Consider the following 14,439-nt stretch of genomic DNA (forward strand, 5'->3'; position numbering starts at 1 on the left):
GGTAGGCCGTGGTTCGGTGCAGCCGGACCCCGAGCCCCTGCGCAACCGCCCCCCAGAGCTCCGAGGTGAACTGGGGGCCGCGGTCGGATGAGATGTCTGAGGGGGCGCCGAACCGGGCGACCCAGGTGGCGATGAAAGCCTGCGCGACATCGGCCGCCGTTGTCGACGCCAAGGGCACGGCCTCCGGCCACCGGGTGGTGCGGTCCACCTTCGAGAAGAAGGACCTGCCCGCTAAACGGGCGGAAAAGTCCTGAATGTGGGGGACGGGGTAGCAGTCGGGAGTCGTGGCGTCATTGAGACGGCGATAGTCCCCGCACGGTCGCCATCCCCCGCCGGGCTTCGGCACGATGTGCAGCGGCGACGCCCAAGCGCTCTCTGAGCGCCGCACGATGCCGAGTCGCTCCAGGGTAGCGAACACCGCTTTTGCCACCGCCAGCTTCGTCGGCTCGAGGCGGCGTGCCCGGGCGTAGACCGGTGGCCCGACGGTGGGGATGTGATGGGCCACCCCGTGCTTGACGGCCCCCGCCGAGAAGGTGGGCCACGTGAGGGCCGGGAAGCCGGCGAGGAGGTGGGTGAATGCGTCCACTGCCGGAAGCGTACAGACCAACGTGGCCGGAACCGAACCGTTCGGCAAGCCGCTTGGCAAGCCGCTCGTTGAGCTGGGCAACGCACAAGCGAGCGAGCTGAACGTCTCGGCCTGGACAAGACGTCTGCGCTTGACGTCGACCAGGAGCCCATTAGCGCACAGGAAGTCCGCGCCAAGCAGTGCCATGGGCACGTCGGCGGTGACGAACGTCCATCGGAAAACCTGCCCTCCAAACCGCAGAGAGAGGCAGCGTTTTCCGTACGTACGGATGGGCGTCCCGTTCGCGGCAAGCATCGCGGGGCCCCCACCCGCGGCGTGCTTGTCTGACGTGCCGGCGGGAATGACACTCACCTGCGCTCCCGTGTCGCACAGGTAACGGCGCCCGGAGAAGGTGTCCATTATGAACAGCAGGCTGCTCGAACGGCCGGCGCTCATCGCCACTATTGAGCGCCGGCCTGGGCGTTTCCCGACCCGTTGAAGGAGCACGGCGGATGACACCGCCGAGCTTCGTGGCCGAACTTGGCGTGGAACCAGCACCAGGTGGTGGAGCTGGAGGAGCGCGGCTGGCTCCGCCAGGCCGGTGTAGTTGTTCCCCGCGGTGGCGGTTTTCGCCGCGGCGGTGGGCGGGGCGTGGCGGCGTTCACGAGGTGCGTATCAGCATGCTGCGTATGCTGTAGAAGCTGATGCTGTGGAACATGCTGCTGAACATCAGCCTCGAGGGCCGTGACGGCCACGCCGACGCTCGCCCGCGTGTCCGAAGCGGCGAAGTACCTGTCTGCCTCGGCCGCCAATGCTCGGGGTTCCGTTAGCTCGGTCCCGGCCAACGCGAGGCAGACCTGCGCTGGAAGTTGGCGCCGGAAAAGCGCCCGGAATAGCGAACCGGGGGCTTCGTCGCCCAACAGTGACAGCATATGGTCCATTCGGACCGACGGGCGCGTCTCACCGAGCTCGGGGAGATCCAGAAGGCGGTCGGCCCGTGCGTCGTCCGTGAGGCCGAACGTGGCTAGGAGTAGCCGCTTGAGTGCCTCGTACTTGTGGCCGTTCGGTGGGTGGCGAAGGACGGACACAACTCGAGCGGCCGTGCTGGGCCCGAGGGAGGCGACGACGTGGCAATAGCGCGTGTCATCGCCGGTGAGGCGCCGAAGCTGAAATTGGGCTTCGGCCTGGACGAACCAGACTTCGGCCTGAGCCTCCCAAAATTCCGGAAGTTTGACGAAGTCGGCCATGGCGATGGCATCGCGTGTGGAAGGATCGCTCCGGCAGATCCAACGTCGAGGGTCACCAGTAAAGCGCGGCGTTACGCGCGCTGCTTGTGAGCAAGGAGGAAGCGGACAAGCGGTAACATATAAACGTCTTTATTGTAAGAGCTCACTGTAACACTGTACTCTCCGGGCTGGGCGCCCGGTGTATCCATGAGGCCACGCCTACCCCTGGTGCGTGGCCACCGCCCACTTGGTGCGCGGAATGATGTCACCACGCCAGTGGGCTTTTGTGTCCGCCACAACACCCTCTCTGAAGTACATTTTATCATGGCGGATTTAGAATGGCGAGGGATGGTCTGATCTTTTCAATGACCTGATATAACACACGTTATAGTTATAATAATTGCCAATAATAACTAGAACGGCACTCAGTATAGAGGATACCTCCACCTGGTGAACTTCGTTTTGTATCCCACTGATAGGCCGGATCTGGCTTCTAACCTGAACCAAAATCTAATCGGCTTGTTCTTGTCACCTAACCAACTCATTCACCGAGTTTAGTCATAATTCATCCATAACTTTTTGAAATATCATGTCATATATCACTTTTCGCCCGATCTCTCAATGGTCACGAATCACTTAAAAATTAAATAATTCTCGTAACCGAATCCATATTCAGATCTTCACCAAAATTTAATAATTTCGTCCTTGTCATAAAGCCCAGGTTCACATACGTCCATAAAGCTAAGGTTCACATATGTCCACAAAGCACGGGTTCACACATGTTCATAAAGCGCGGGTTCACATATGTCCATAAAGCGCGGGTTCACATATGTCCATAAAGCGCAGGTTCACATATGTCCATAAAGCGCGGGTTCACATATGTCCATAAAGCGCGGGTTCACATATGTCCATAAAGCGCAGGTTCACATATATCCACATAACCCAGGTTCACATATGTCCATAAAGCGCGGGTTCACATATGTCCATAAAGCGCAGGTTCACATATATCCACATAACCCAGGTTCACATATGTCCATAAAGTGCGGGTTCACATATGTCCATAAAGCGCGGGTTCACATATGTCCATAAAGCACGGGTTCACATAAAGTATGTCCATAAAGCGCGGGTTCACATATGTCCATAAAGCCCAGGTTCAAATACGTCCATAAAGCGCAGGTTCACATATGTCCATAAAGCGTGGGTTCACATATGTCCATAAAGCCCAGGTTCACATATGTCCATAAAGCCCAGGTTTACATATGTCCATAAAGCGCGGGTTCACATATGTCCAGAAAGCGCGGGTTCACATATGTCCATAAAGCGTGGGTTCACATATGTCCATAAAGCACGGGTTCACATATGTCCATAAAACCCAGGTTCACATATGTCCATAAAGTCCAGGTTCACATATGTCCATAAAGCCCAGGTTCACATATGTCCATAAAGCCCAGGTTCAAAATCATTGAAATGGTTTATCAAGGATCAATTGAAAAGCAAAATATTATGTGTTGTTTGTAAAATATTATGTGTTGTTTGTAAAATATTACGTGTTGTTTGTAAAATATTATGTGTTGTTTGTAAAATATTGTGTTGTTTGTAAAATATTATGTGTTGTTTGTAAAATATTGTTACGGATCTCAAACGTCGGCTCTTCCCTTAACAAGGGGGGGTGGGGGGGTTAATACAACTTGTCCTCTTATCTGGCTGACGCTACCCTGGAAGTTATAATGTCCTTCCCGGCGCGGCGTTAGGTAGGGGTTGTTAGGCCTAGAGATTCGCTACTACCTAAGTACTAACGCCGGCCGGAAACGAGGGAATAACTCCCGCCCGAATCACGGATATTGATGGGATATGCCGAGCGGATAGCAATCCGTGACCCGAGCTGTTAACCAGTGACTAGACCCGATTCTAGCAGTTCCTAATCGTGCCACGCTTACCCAATTGAGAAAAGACTAGGATGATCGGATAAGAGGAAACCAGGAAAATAGGAAGAACAGAGCAATTTATTAACAAATGTACAAAGAAGAAGAGGAAACGAAAGGAATGTGCAGGAAAGAAAGAGGAAGGAAAAGTACACAGGGCAGCCGTAACTACAGTCTTAACTTATTCCCTGGACAAACGGGCCCGTCTCACACACAGTCACTCACACTGGGATTGCAGATGGTAGGGTGGAAGGTCCGGCGATGGTGTCCAGGCTCCAGTCCGGCTCCAGTCCAGCCGACGAAAAACCCGGCAGGCAGCTCTTCACCTAGCGTAACGCGAACGGACAAATAGAATGATGGGGGGAAGGCTGGTATACTGGCGTACGTAATATGCGCACTACTCGCTCCAAGCGCCCCCTCTCCAATGTCCTGCACGCTGCAGTTCGTGACAATGCGTGCCGCGCGCTCGCCCTTAGTACAACGGGTTGCCACAGCGTGTCTCTTTGAACTACCAATGCTGGGCTTCAGTTCCCTCGTACCGTCCTTTCAACCACCATAAGTTCTTCCAATACCAATCTTTCACTCGTGTCCTCTCCGCACAGTCCTCACGAGGGCTTTTCTCTTGGTAAAGCGCATATACTCTTGAGTCCTACTGAAGGGCTTTTCGTGCGCACTTTTATAATCAAGCCAGTGAACGCTCTCGAACCCCAAAAGCCACGCCTGTCAGGTGATGTCACCCCAGCCCTGGTTGGCTGGTTATGGCTTACCGGCCCTGCCTGATGGCTGGGTGACGTGGCCACACCTCCTCCCTGGTGCTCCGCCCCCTTTTTCCGGGCTTCACCTCGTGACTTATGGTGCCGTTGAGCGAGCCCACGGGCAGCGAAGGCTGCTGGCAAAGCGCGTAAGAAATTGGGAGGGCCATGGGGCACAGACTGGGGAGCGCGCTTAATGGCGTCGCTTGGAGGCAGGCTGCAAAATGGACGGAAGGGCCTACTTCTTATTTGATTGATGCAATGCAGATTCAACTATTGGAAAATGGCCTTATCTAACACATACAAAGAAATAACTGATGCCCTATGGTGACCTACGTGTTGCTTGTGGCCTATCTATGGGGTGCTACCTTTAACCTTTAATGATGTTATATTTATTTACAAGTGTGGGTTCTCAAAACCGCAACAATATCATGTGTTGTTTGTAAAATATTATGTGTTGTTTGTAAAATATTAAGTGTTGTTTGTAAAATATTATGTGTTGTTTGTAAAATATTATGTGTTGTTTGTAAAATATTATGTGTTGCTTGTAAAATATTAGGTGTTGTTTGTAAAATATTATGTGTTGTTTGTAAAATATTATGTGTTGTTTGTAAAATATGTGTTGTTTGTAAAATATTATGTGTTGTTTGTAAAATATTATGTGTTGTTTGTAAAATATTATGTTGTTTGTAAAATATTACGTGTTGTTTGTAAAATATTATGTGTTGTTTGTAAAATATTATGTGTTGTTTGTAAAATATTGTCTTGTTTGAAAAATATTATGTGTTGTTTGTGAAATATTATGTGCGTTTTGTAAAATATTATGTGTTGTTTATAAAATATTATGTGTTGTTTGTAAAATATTATGTGTTGTTTGTGAAATATTATGTGTTATTTGTAAAATATCATGTGTTATTTGTAAAATATCATGTGTTGTTTGTAAAATATTATGTTGTTTGTAAAATATTATATGTTGTTTGTAAAATATTATGTGTTGTTTGTTCTTTTTACAGTTGATGTCAATCGAATGGTGAGCGTGGGTGCCGGGCACGAGACGCACGTGTACTTCGTTATGGATGCATCCAACAGTGTAGGAAGAATACCTTTTGGGAAAGGCGTCCAATTCGCCAAGCAGTTCATTGATCAGGTGAGGAGTGTGTTTTTGCACAAATGGTTTTTGCACACAAAAACGTGCTCTAGGAAAATTTCACGCACGTATAAAGCGCACACAGGTATAACCTGCAAGCCAGCTTTCCTCTCCACATGACAAGGAGATATACGATCTCCATATTTCCAGCAGGTAACACTGGCTTTGTTGTCAAGGTGCTTTTCAAAATTACATATCAAAATTACATCACGCATTTTCACCAAAAGCTGACGACTCCCTCACCCCCACCCCCCACCCCCAATAATGCTCCACAAGCTTCAGCAGTCTCTCCCCCACCCCTCTGTCTCTCCCCCACCGCTCTGTCTCTCCCCCACCCCTCTGTCTCTCCCCCACCCCTCTGTCTCTCCCCCACCCCTCTGTCTCAACCTCCACCCCTCTGCCTCAACCCCACCCCTCTGTCTCTCCCCCTTCCTCTGTCTCTCCCCCACCCCTCTGTCTCAACCCCACCTCTCTGTCTCTCCTCCAACCCTCTGTCTCAACCTCCACCCCTCTGCCTCAACCCCACCCCTCTGTCTCTCCCCCTTCCTCTGTCTCTCCCCCACCCCTCTGTCTCAACCCCACCTCTCTGTCTCTCCCCCACCCCTCTGTCTCAACCCCACCTCTCTGTCTCTCCTCCACCCCTCTGTCTCAACCCCCACCTCTCTGTCTCAACCCCCACCCCTCTGTCTCAACCTCCACCCCTCTGCCTCAACCCCACCCCTCTGTCTCTCCCCCTTTCTCTGTTTCTCCCCCACCCCTCTGTCTCAACCCCACCTCTCTGTCTCTCCTCCACCCCTCTGTCTCAACCTCCACCCCTCTGTCTCTCCCCCTTCCTCTGTCTCTCCCCCACCCCTCTGTCTCTCCCCCACCCCTCTGTCTCTCCCCCACCCCTCTGCCTCAACCCCACCCCTCTGTCTCTCCCCCTTCCTCTGTCTCTCCCACACCCCTCTGTCTCAACCCCCACCTCTCTGTCTCTCCTCCACCCCTCTGTCTCAACCCCCACCTCTCTGCCTCAACCCCCACCCCTCTGTCTCTCCCCCACCCCTCTGTCTCTCCCCCGACCCTCTGTCTCAACCCCCACCCCTCTGTCTCTCCCCCACCCCTCTGTCTCAACCTCCAACTCTCTGTCTCAACCCCCACCTCTCTGTCTCTCCCCCACCCCTCTGTCTCAACCCCCACCTCTCTGTCTCAACCCTCACCTCTCTGTCTCAACTCCCACCCCTCTGTCTCTTCCCCACCCCTCTGTCTCAAGCCCACCTCTCTATCCCTCCCCCACCGCTCTGTCTCAACCCCCACCTCTCTGTCTCTCCCCCACCCCTCTGTCTCAACCCCCACCTCTCTGTCTCAACCCCCCCTCTGTCTCTCCCCCACCCCTCTGTCTCAACCCCCACCCCTCTGTCTCTCCCCCACCCCTCTGTCTCAATCCCCACCTCTCTGTCTCAACCCCCAACACTCTGTCTCTCCCCCACCCCTCTGTCTCAACCCCCACCCCTCGGTCTCTCCCCCACCCCTCTGTCTTAACCCCCACCTCTCTGTCTCTCCCCCACCCTTCTGTCTCTCCCCAACCCCTCTGTCTCAACCTCCACCCCTCTGTCTCCCCCCCACCCCTTTGTCTCTCCCCCACCCCTCTTTCTCAACCCTCACCCCTCTTTGTCTCTCCCCTACCCCTCTGTCTCAACCTCCACCCCTCTGCCTCAACCTCCACCCCTCTGTCTCTCCCCCACCCCTCTGTATGTCCCCCACCCCTATGTCTCAACCCCACCTCTCTGTCTCTCCTCCACCCCTCTTGTCTCTCCCCCACCCCTCTGTCTCTCCCCAAACTCTCTGTCCCTCCCCCACCCCTCTGTCTCTCCCCCACCCCTCTGTCTCTCCCCCACCCCTCTGTCTCTCCGCTACCCCTCTGTCTCTCCCCACACCCCTCCGTCTATCCCTCCCCTCACCCTCCACAGCCCCTCCCACTTCCTCCTCTCCCCTGCCCTCCCACCGTCATCACCCCCCTCCCTTTACTCCCCTCTCTCTTCATATTCCCATCAGGAAGTGACTCCGTGTTGCCCAGCAACACCGGGTACCTTTGCTAGTGAAAGATAAAACAAAATTGATGAAAATTGATGATGTCATAGGTGACGTCATCTTGGAGTACCTCTTCATGATGATATAATCTAAAAAAAAAAAGGTATTTCTCCAGAACTGCTGCTCCAATTGAAACCTGACAGGAATGTTTGGGTGAAGGGGAGCTAATGCCAACTTTTTTCTGAATTTTGATTTTGCAATCACCATGGCAACCAATTTGGATTTCAGCAAAACATTAAAAAAAAACTTTTTCTTGGAAACTTCAAATGTTATTAATTCAATACTTGTCAGGTTAGAATCACCTACCCATGGTACAAAAGCGTTGTTAAAGATGACGTCATCGGTGAAGCAGTTTGCCAGGCACGTTGAGGTAAAAACTTTTTTTGTCCGATTAATACAAAACATTTTTTGTGTCATCTGCTCCACAATAGCAACTTGAATGTGAAATTTATTATTGATCGGTCACATGGTCTGGCAATGAAAAACAAAAAAAGAAGAGCAACCAGAGATTGCAGGCCCTCCCCAGGCCGTGCTTTTATTGGTTTTTAAGGCTTTTGTGTTGAAACAAATTTGGCGACCGAAACACGTGACCGATGACGTCATCATTATTTTTTTTATCCACCAAGTCATCTCTCGATGACACTCAAGAAATTTCATCTTGATCGATGAAGTTTTGTACTAGTCGAATTATGACGTCATAATGGAGGCACCCATGACATCATCATTAACATATGTTATTCCCAATGGAGATTTCTTTACAATGAGCCATGTCTCAATTTTGTCTGTGCAGTGCTTTAGGAGATACAGAGGTGCAACGTTTTTCAGTTTTTCCAAGATGGCGCCCGCACCATGTGACCTATGACATCATAATTATCATTAGAAAATTCTACAGGAGGAGGTGCACCTATGGTACAATAATTTCCAGTCAATCAGACCAACGGTTGCAGAGAAAAATCATATTTATTCTGTGCGGACAAACAGACAGACAGACAGACAAACGGACTCAAATGCAATACCCTCTCCTCTGGCGAGGGTAAAAAAATTGATGACGTCATGGTGTGGGCCCCTGCATCACTGCTCGCAGTTTGAATTTAACTTGTTTTTATATTTCAGGTCAGTGCCTACACAGATACGATCAAATATGGCATTGTCGTGTTTGCTGGGAAGGTGTCATGGAAGAAGAAGATTGAAGTGGACGAATATTATTTTGCGGATGAGATAATAGAACGGCTTGCGAACACGAGCATCCATAACGGCAGTAAGTCTTCATGATGAGCTTCATCCATGTGTACAGAGTAAGAGAGAAGATAAAAAAGTGAGAGACAGCTCAAACTGATATTCTGCGAAAGTTGTATTGTTTATTGATAAAAGATAAGAAAAGGTGATATTCACTCGAGCGCATCTGAGCATGAAATTGTTGGGTGTCACCTGGATCTGGAGCTGATTGTTTTCTGTGCAATTGTTGGGTGTCACCTGGATCTGGAGCTGATGGTTTTCTGTGCAATTGTTGGGTGAGACCTGGATCTGGAGCTGATTGTTTTCTGTGCAATTGTTGGGTGTCACCTGGATCTGGAGCTGATGGTTTTCTGTGCAATTGTTGGGTGTCACCTGGATCTGGAGCTGATGGTTTTCATTGCAATTGTTGGGTGAGACCTGGATCTGGAGCTGATTGTTTTCTGTGCAATTGTTGGGTGTCACCTGGATCTGGAGCTGATGGTTTTCTGTGCAATTGTTGGGTGAGACCTGGATCTGGAGCTGATTGTTTTCTGTGCAATTGTTGGGTGTCACCTGGATCTGGAGCTGATGGTTTTCTGTGCAATTGTTGGGTGAGACCTGGATCTGGAGCTGATTGTTTTCTGTGCAATTGTTGGGTGTCACCTGGATCTGAAGGTGATGGTTTTCTGTGCAATTGTTGGGTGTCACCTGGATCTGGAGCTGATTGTTTTCTGTGCAATTGTTGGGTGTCACCTGGATCTGAAGGTGATGGTTTTCTGTGCAATTGTTGGGTGTCACCTGGATCTGGAGCTGATTGTTTTCTGTGCAATTGTTGGGTGTCACCTGGATCTGAAGGTGATGGTTTTCTGTGCAATTGTTGGGTGTCATCTGGATCTGGAGCTGATTGTTTTCTGTGCAATTGTTGGGTGTCACCTGGATCTGAAGGTGATGGTTTTCTGTGCAATTGTTGGGTGTCACCTGGATCTGGAGCTGATTGTTTTCTGTGCAATTGTTGGGTGTCACCTGGATCTGGAGCTGATTGTTTTCTGTACAAATGTTGGGTGTCACCTGGATCTGGGGCTGATTGTTTTCTGTACAAATGTTGGGTGTCACCTGTATCTGAAGGTGATGGTTTTCTGTGCAATTGTTGGGTGTCACCTGGATCTGGAGCTGATTGTTTTCTGTGCAATTGTTGGGTGTCACCTGGACCTGAGCTGATGGTTTTCTGTGCAATTGTTGGGTGTCACCTGTATCTAGAGCTGATGGTTTTCTGTGCAATTGTTGGGTGTCACCTGGATCTGGAGCTGATGGTTTTCTGTGCAATTGTTGGGTGTCACCTGTATCTAGAGCTGATGGTTTTCTGTGCAATTGTTGGGTGTCACCTGGATCTGGAGCTGATGGTTTTCTGTGCAATTGTTTCAATCTTAACAAATATTTTTCTGATTATTTTGTTTGGATTTTGGATTTTGTTTTTGTTTGTTTTTTGGATTTTGTTTTGGTGGATTTTGTTTTTGTTTTGTTTTTAATTTCGTTTTTGGATTTTGCTTTTCTTTAAAAAAAATTTTTTTGGGGATTTTGTTTTTTTTGGATTTTGTTCTTAGTTGGCTTTTGTTTGCACAGAAAAAAGGATTTTGTTTTTGTTTGAATTTCGTTTTTTGCTTTTGTTTTAAAAAAATTTTTGGGGATTTTGTTTTTGTTTTCGGGATTTTTTGTTTTGTTTGATTTTGGTTGGCTTTTGTTTGCACAGAAAAAAGGATTTTGTTTTTGTTTTCGGGATTTTTTGCTTTGTTTGATTTTGGTTGGCTTTTGTTTGCACAGAAAAAAGGATTTTGTTTTTGTTTTCGGGATTTTTTGTTTTGTTTGATTTTGGTTGGCTTTTGTTTGCACAGAAAAAAAGGATTTTGTTTTTGTTTTCGGGATTTTTTGTTTTGTTTGATTTTGGTTGGCTTTTGTTTGCACAGAAAAAAGGATTTTGTTTTTGTTTTCGGGATTTTTTGTTTTGTTTGATTTTGGTTGGCTTTTGTTTGCACAGAAAAAAGGATTTTGTTTTTGTTTTCGGGATTTTTTGTTTTGTTTGATTTTGGTTGGCTTTTGTTTGCACAGAAAAAAAGGATTTTGTTTTTGTTTTCGGGATTTTTTGTTTTGTTTGATTTTGGTTGGCTTTTGTTTGCACAGAAAAAAGGATTTTGTTTTTGTTTTCGGGATTTTTTGTTTTGTTTGATTTTGGTTGGCTTTTGTTTGCACAGAAAAAAGGATTTTGTTTTTGTTTTCGGGATTTTTTGTTTTGTTTGATTTTGGTTGGCTTTTGTTTGCACAGAAAAAAGGATTTTGTTTTTGTTTTCGGGATTTTTTGTTTTGTTTGATTTTGGTTGGCTTTTGTTTGCACAGAAAAAAGGATTTTGTTTTTGTTTTCGGGATTTTTTGTTTTGTTTGATTTTGGTTGGCTTTTGTTTGCACAGAAAAAAGGATTTTATTTTTGTTTTCGGGATTTTTTGTTTTGTTTGATTTTGGTTGGCTTTTGTTTGCACAGAAAAAAGGATTTTGTTTTTGTTTTCGGGATTTTTTGTTTTGTTTGATTTTGGTTGGCTTTTGTTTGCACAGAAAAAAGGATTTTGTTTTTGTTTTCGGGATTTTTTGTTTTGTTTGATTTTGGTTGGCTTTTGTTTGCACAGAAAAAAGGATTTTGTTTTTGTTTTCGGGATTTTTTGTTTTGTTTGATTTTGGTTGGCTTTTGTTTGCACAGAAAAAAGGATTTTATTTTTGTTTTCGGGATTTTTTGTTTTGTTTGATTTTGGTTGGCTTTTGTTTGCACAGAAAAAAGGATTTTGTTTTTGTTTTCGGGATTTTTTGTTTTGTTTGATTTTGGTTGGCTTTTGTTTGCACAGAAAAAAGGATTTTGTTTTTGTTTTCGGGATTTTTTGTTTTGTTTGATTTTGGTTGGCTTTTGTTTGCACAGAAAAAAAGGATTTTGTTTTTGTTTTCGGGATTTTTTGTTTTGTTTGATTTTGGTTGGCTTTTGTTTGCACAGAAAAAAGGATTTTGTTTTTGTTTTCGGGATTTTTTGTTTTGTTTGATTTTGGTTGGCTTTTGTTTGCACAGAAAAAAAGGATTTTGTTTTTGTTTTCGGGATTTTTTGTTTTGTTTGATTTTGGTTGGCTTTTGTTTGCACAGAAAAAAATGATTTTGTTTTTGTTTTCGGGATTTTTTGTTTTGTTTGATTTTGGTTGGCTTTTGTTTGCACAGAAAAAAATGATTTTGTTTTTGTTTTCGGGATTTTTTGTTTTGTTTGATTTTGGTTGGCTTTTGTTTGCACAGAAAAAAGGATTTTGTTTTTGTTTTCTGGATTTTGGGTTTTTTTTGGATTTTGCTTTTGTGTTTTAATATTTTTTTGGCGGATTTTGTTTTTGGTTTCGGGATTTTTGTTTTTTTTGGATTTTGTTTTTGGTTGGCTTTTGTTTGCACAGAAAAAAAGGATTTTGTTTTTGGTGGGCCCTATTACCCACTTGGAATTATTATTGCAAAGGAAATTTTAAACAGTCTGAGGGCGCATGAGTATTTCAAACCTTTTGAATTTTTTTGATCCGCATCTGAGAATTTTTAAGTGATTCTTCACCATTGAGAGATGGGGGCAAAACACGATATATAGCAGGATATCTCAAAAAGTTGTGGACGGATTTGGACGAAACTTGGTGAATAGTTTGGTTGTGCGACAAGGGCTAATCGATTCGATTTTGGTGAAGATCCAAATACGGATGCGTATTTGATTTTGATTTGACGGATGATTTTGATAATAAATGTGATTCTGTATCGTGATTTTCTGGTCTCCTCTGGGATACAAAACGTAAACTGTTCACCTGGCGGAGGGTATGCTGTCTGCAGAGTGCAGAAAATGAGCTTCGTCACTTATTATCAATTGAGAAATTCGATCTTCATCTTCAGTAACAAGTAGCAGTTTTGTCAAAAACGACATGCGAGTTTCAAAATCAGTTGAAAAGATTTCTTGCCAAACTGTACTCTTTTTGGATATCACTGCAAACCTTACCTGCCCATTTGCATTTACCATCCCTACATATATGCACATGACCCCCAACAATATGAGTAAACAGTGAAGTAACATTCTTCTCTAAAACCTTGACAATCTCTAACAAGTTATAACTCTTTGCCAAACACACCTTCCATGGTTTTTCAGGTGAAGGTACTGGTGGGACAAATATGGGCGATGCCCTGAAAGAAGTACACGATCATATGAACCTGTTGAAGGCTCAGTATATGCACAGTAACACTAATTGGACCGAAGTCAGACATGTTGTGGTTCTTATCACAGATGGTAAGTCTTTTTTATGAAACATCTTGCACCAAAGGTAACAGCGTTTGGAAGTGTTGCTCAAGCCATTTATACAGTAAATTGGTAACTCCTGTGCTCTTTGTTCCGATTCTATATCCATTGTGTTTTATCTGAACCTGCAACGAAAGGCTTCTTATTTTACTTCATACATATTCATTTTATTACAGGTGACGAGGTTGACCTGGAGGTACATACACTCACCTCTAAGCTGTCTGTCCCGTGTTCGAATCTTAGCCCAACTATAAACGTTGGTCTTCAGAAGGCAAATTGACCTGTTTACACTTCCAAAAACGATCCATTTGGCAAAATATTGCGTCATTTTACACCATCTCTACCAATCAAATTTACCCCAGGGTGGTGGAATATCGAGATTCATACAAAATTGCGCCACGTGATCGGAAGCAGCTTGTGCTCGGAAACCGAAAGCAAGAGTTTAAAAGACCCTTCCCATGCCCTTTATCTCAAGACTGTGTGGGGTAAGCTGTTCTATGAACTCTCTAGTTACCCTCGCCAGAGGAGAGGGTGTTGCATTTGAGTCCATTTGTTTGTTTGTCTGTTTGTTTGTCTGTCTGCACAGAATAATTATATGATTTTCTCTGCAACCGTTGGTGCGATTGACAGGAAATTTTCACCATAGGTGCAACTCCACCTGTATAATTTTTTAAATGATATTTATGACGTCATAGGTCACGTGGTTCGGCCGCCATCTTGGAAAAACCGAAAAACTTTGCACCTCTATATCTCTGAAAGCGCTGAATAGAAAAAAATTGAGACATGGCTCATTGGAAAGAACTCTCCATGTGGAATAACATCTGCTGATGTCATAGGTACTTCCATTACGACGTCATAATTCGACAAGTACAAAACTTCATCCGATCAAGACTAAATTTATTGAGCACAATCTCGGGATAAATTGGTGGAGAAAAAACTAATAATAATGATGACATCATCGGTCACGTGGTTCACCCGCCATATTTGTTTTAACACAAAAGCCTTAAAAACCACTGAAAACACATCCTGGTGAGGGTCTGCAATCTCTGATTGCTCTTTCTAGTTGCATTTGGGTCCGTTTGTTTGGTTGTGTGTGTCTGTCTGTCTGTCTGTTCGTCCGCGCAGAAAGTGAGTACGCTTTTCTCTGCAACCGTCGGTCCGATTGCCAATATTTTTTCAACATATCAGCACCTCCTCCAGTAGAAA

The 14,439-nt window shown here is 46.0% G+C and overlaps 1 protein-coding gene across 3 annotated transcripts in view; it reads left to right on the plus strand.

Moving 5' to 3' along the window:
• LOC137416438 (complement factor B-like) overlaps positions 1-14,439 on the plus strand; it is a 124,174-nt gene that overhangs the window by 14,421 nt on the left and 95,314 nt on the right. For all 3 annotated transcript variants that reach the window (XM_068102036.2, XM_078774819.1, XM_078774820.1), the window contains exons 7-9: positions 5,479-5,612; positions 8,796-8,940; positions 13,087-13,224. In XM_068102036.2, the coding sequence (XP_067958137.2) occupies positions 5,479-5,612; positions 8,796-8,940; positions 13,087-13,224 (417 nt within the window). The remainder of the gene's footprint in view (positions 1-5,478; positions 5,613-8,795; positions 8,941-13,086; positions 13,225-14,439) is intronic.

This window comes from Myxine glutinosa, chromosome 3, assembly GCF_964187855.1.
Source record: "Myxine glutinosa chromosome 3, kmMyxGlut1.1, whole genome shotgun sequence".
NCBI classification, from domain to species: Eukaryota; Metazoa; Chordata; class Myxini; order Myxiniformes; family Myxinidae; genus Myxine; species Myxine glutinosa.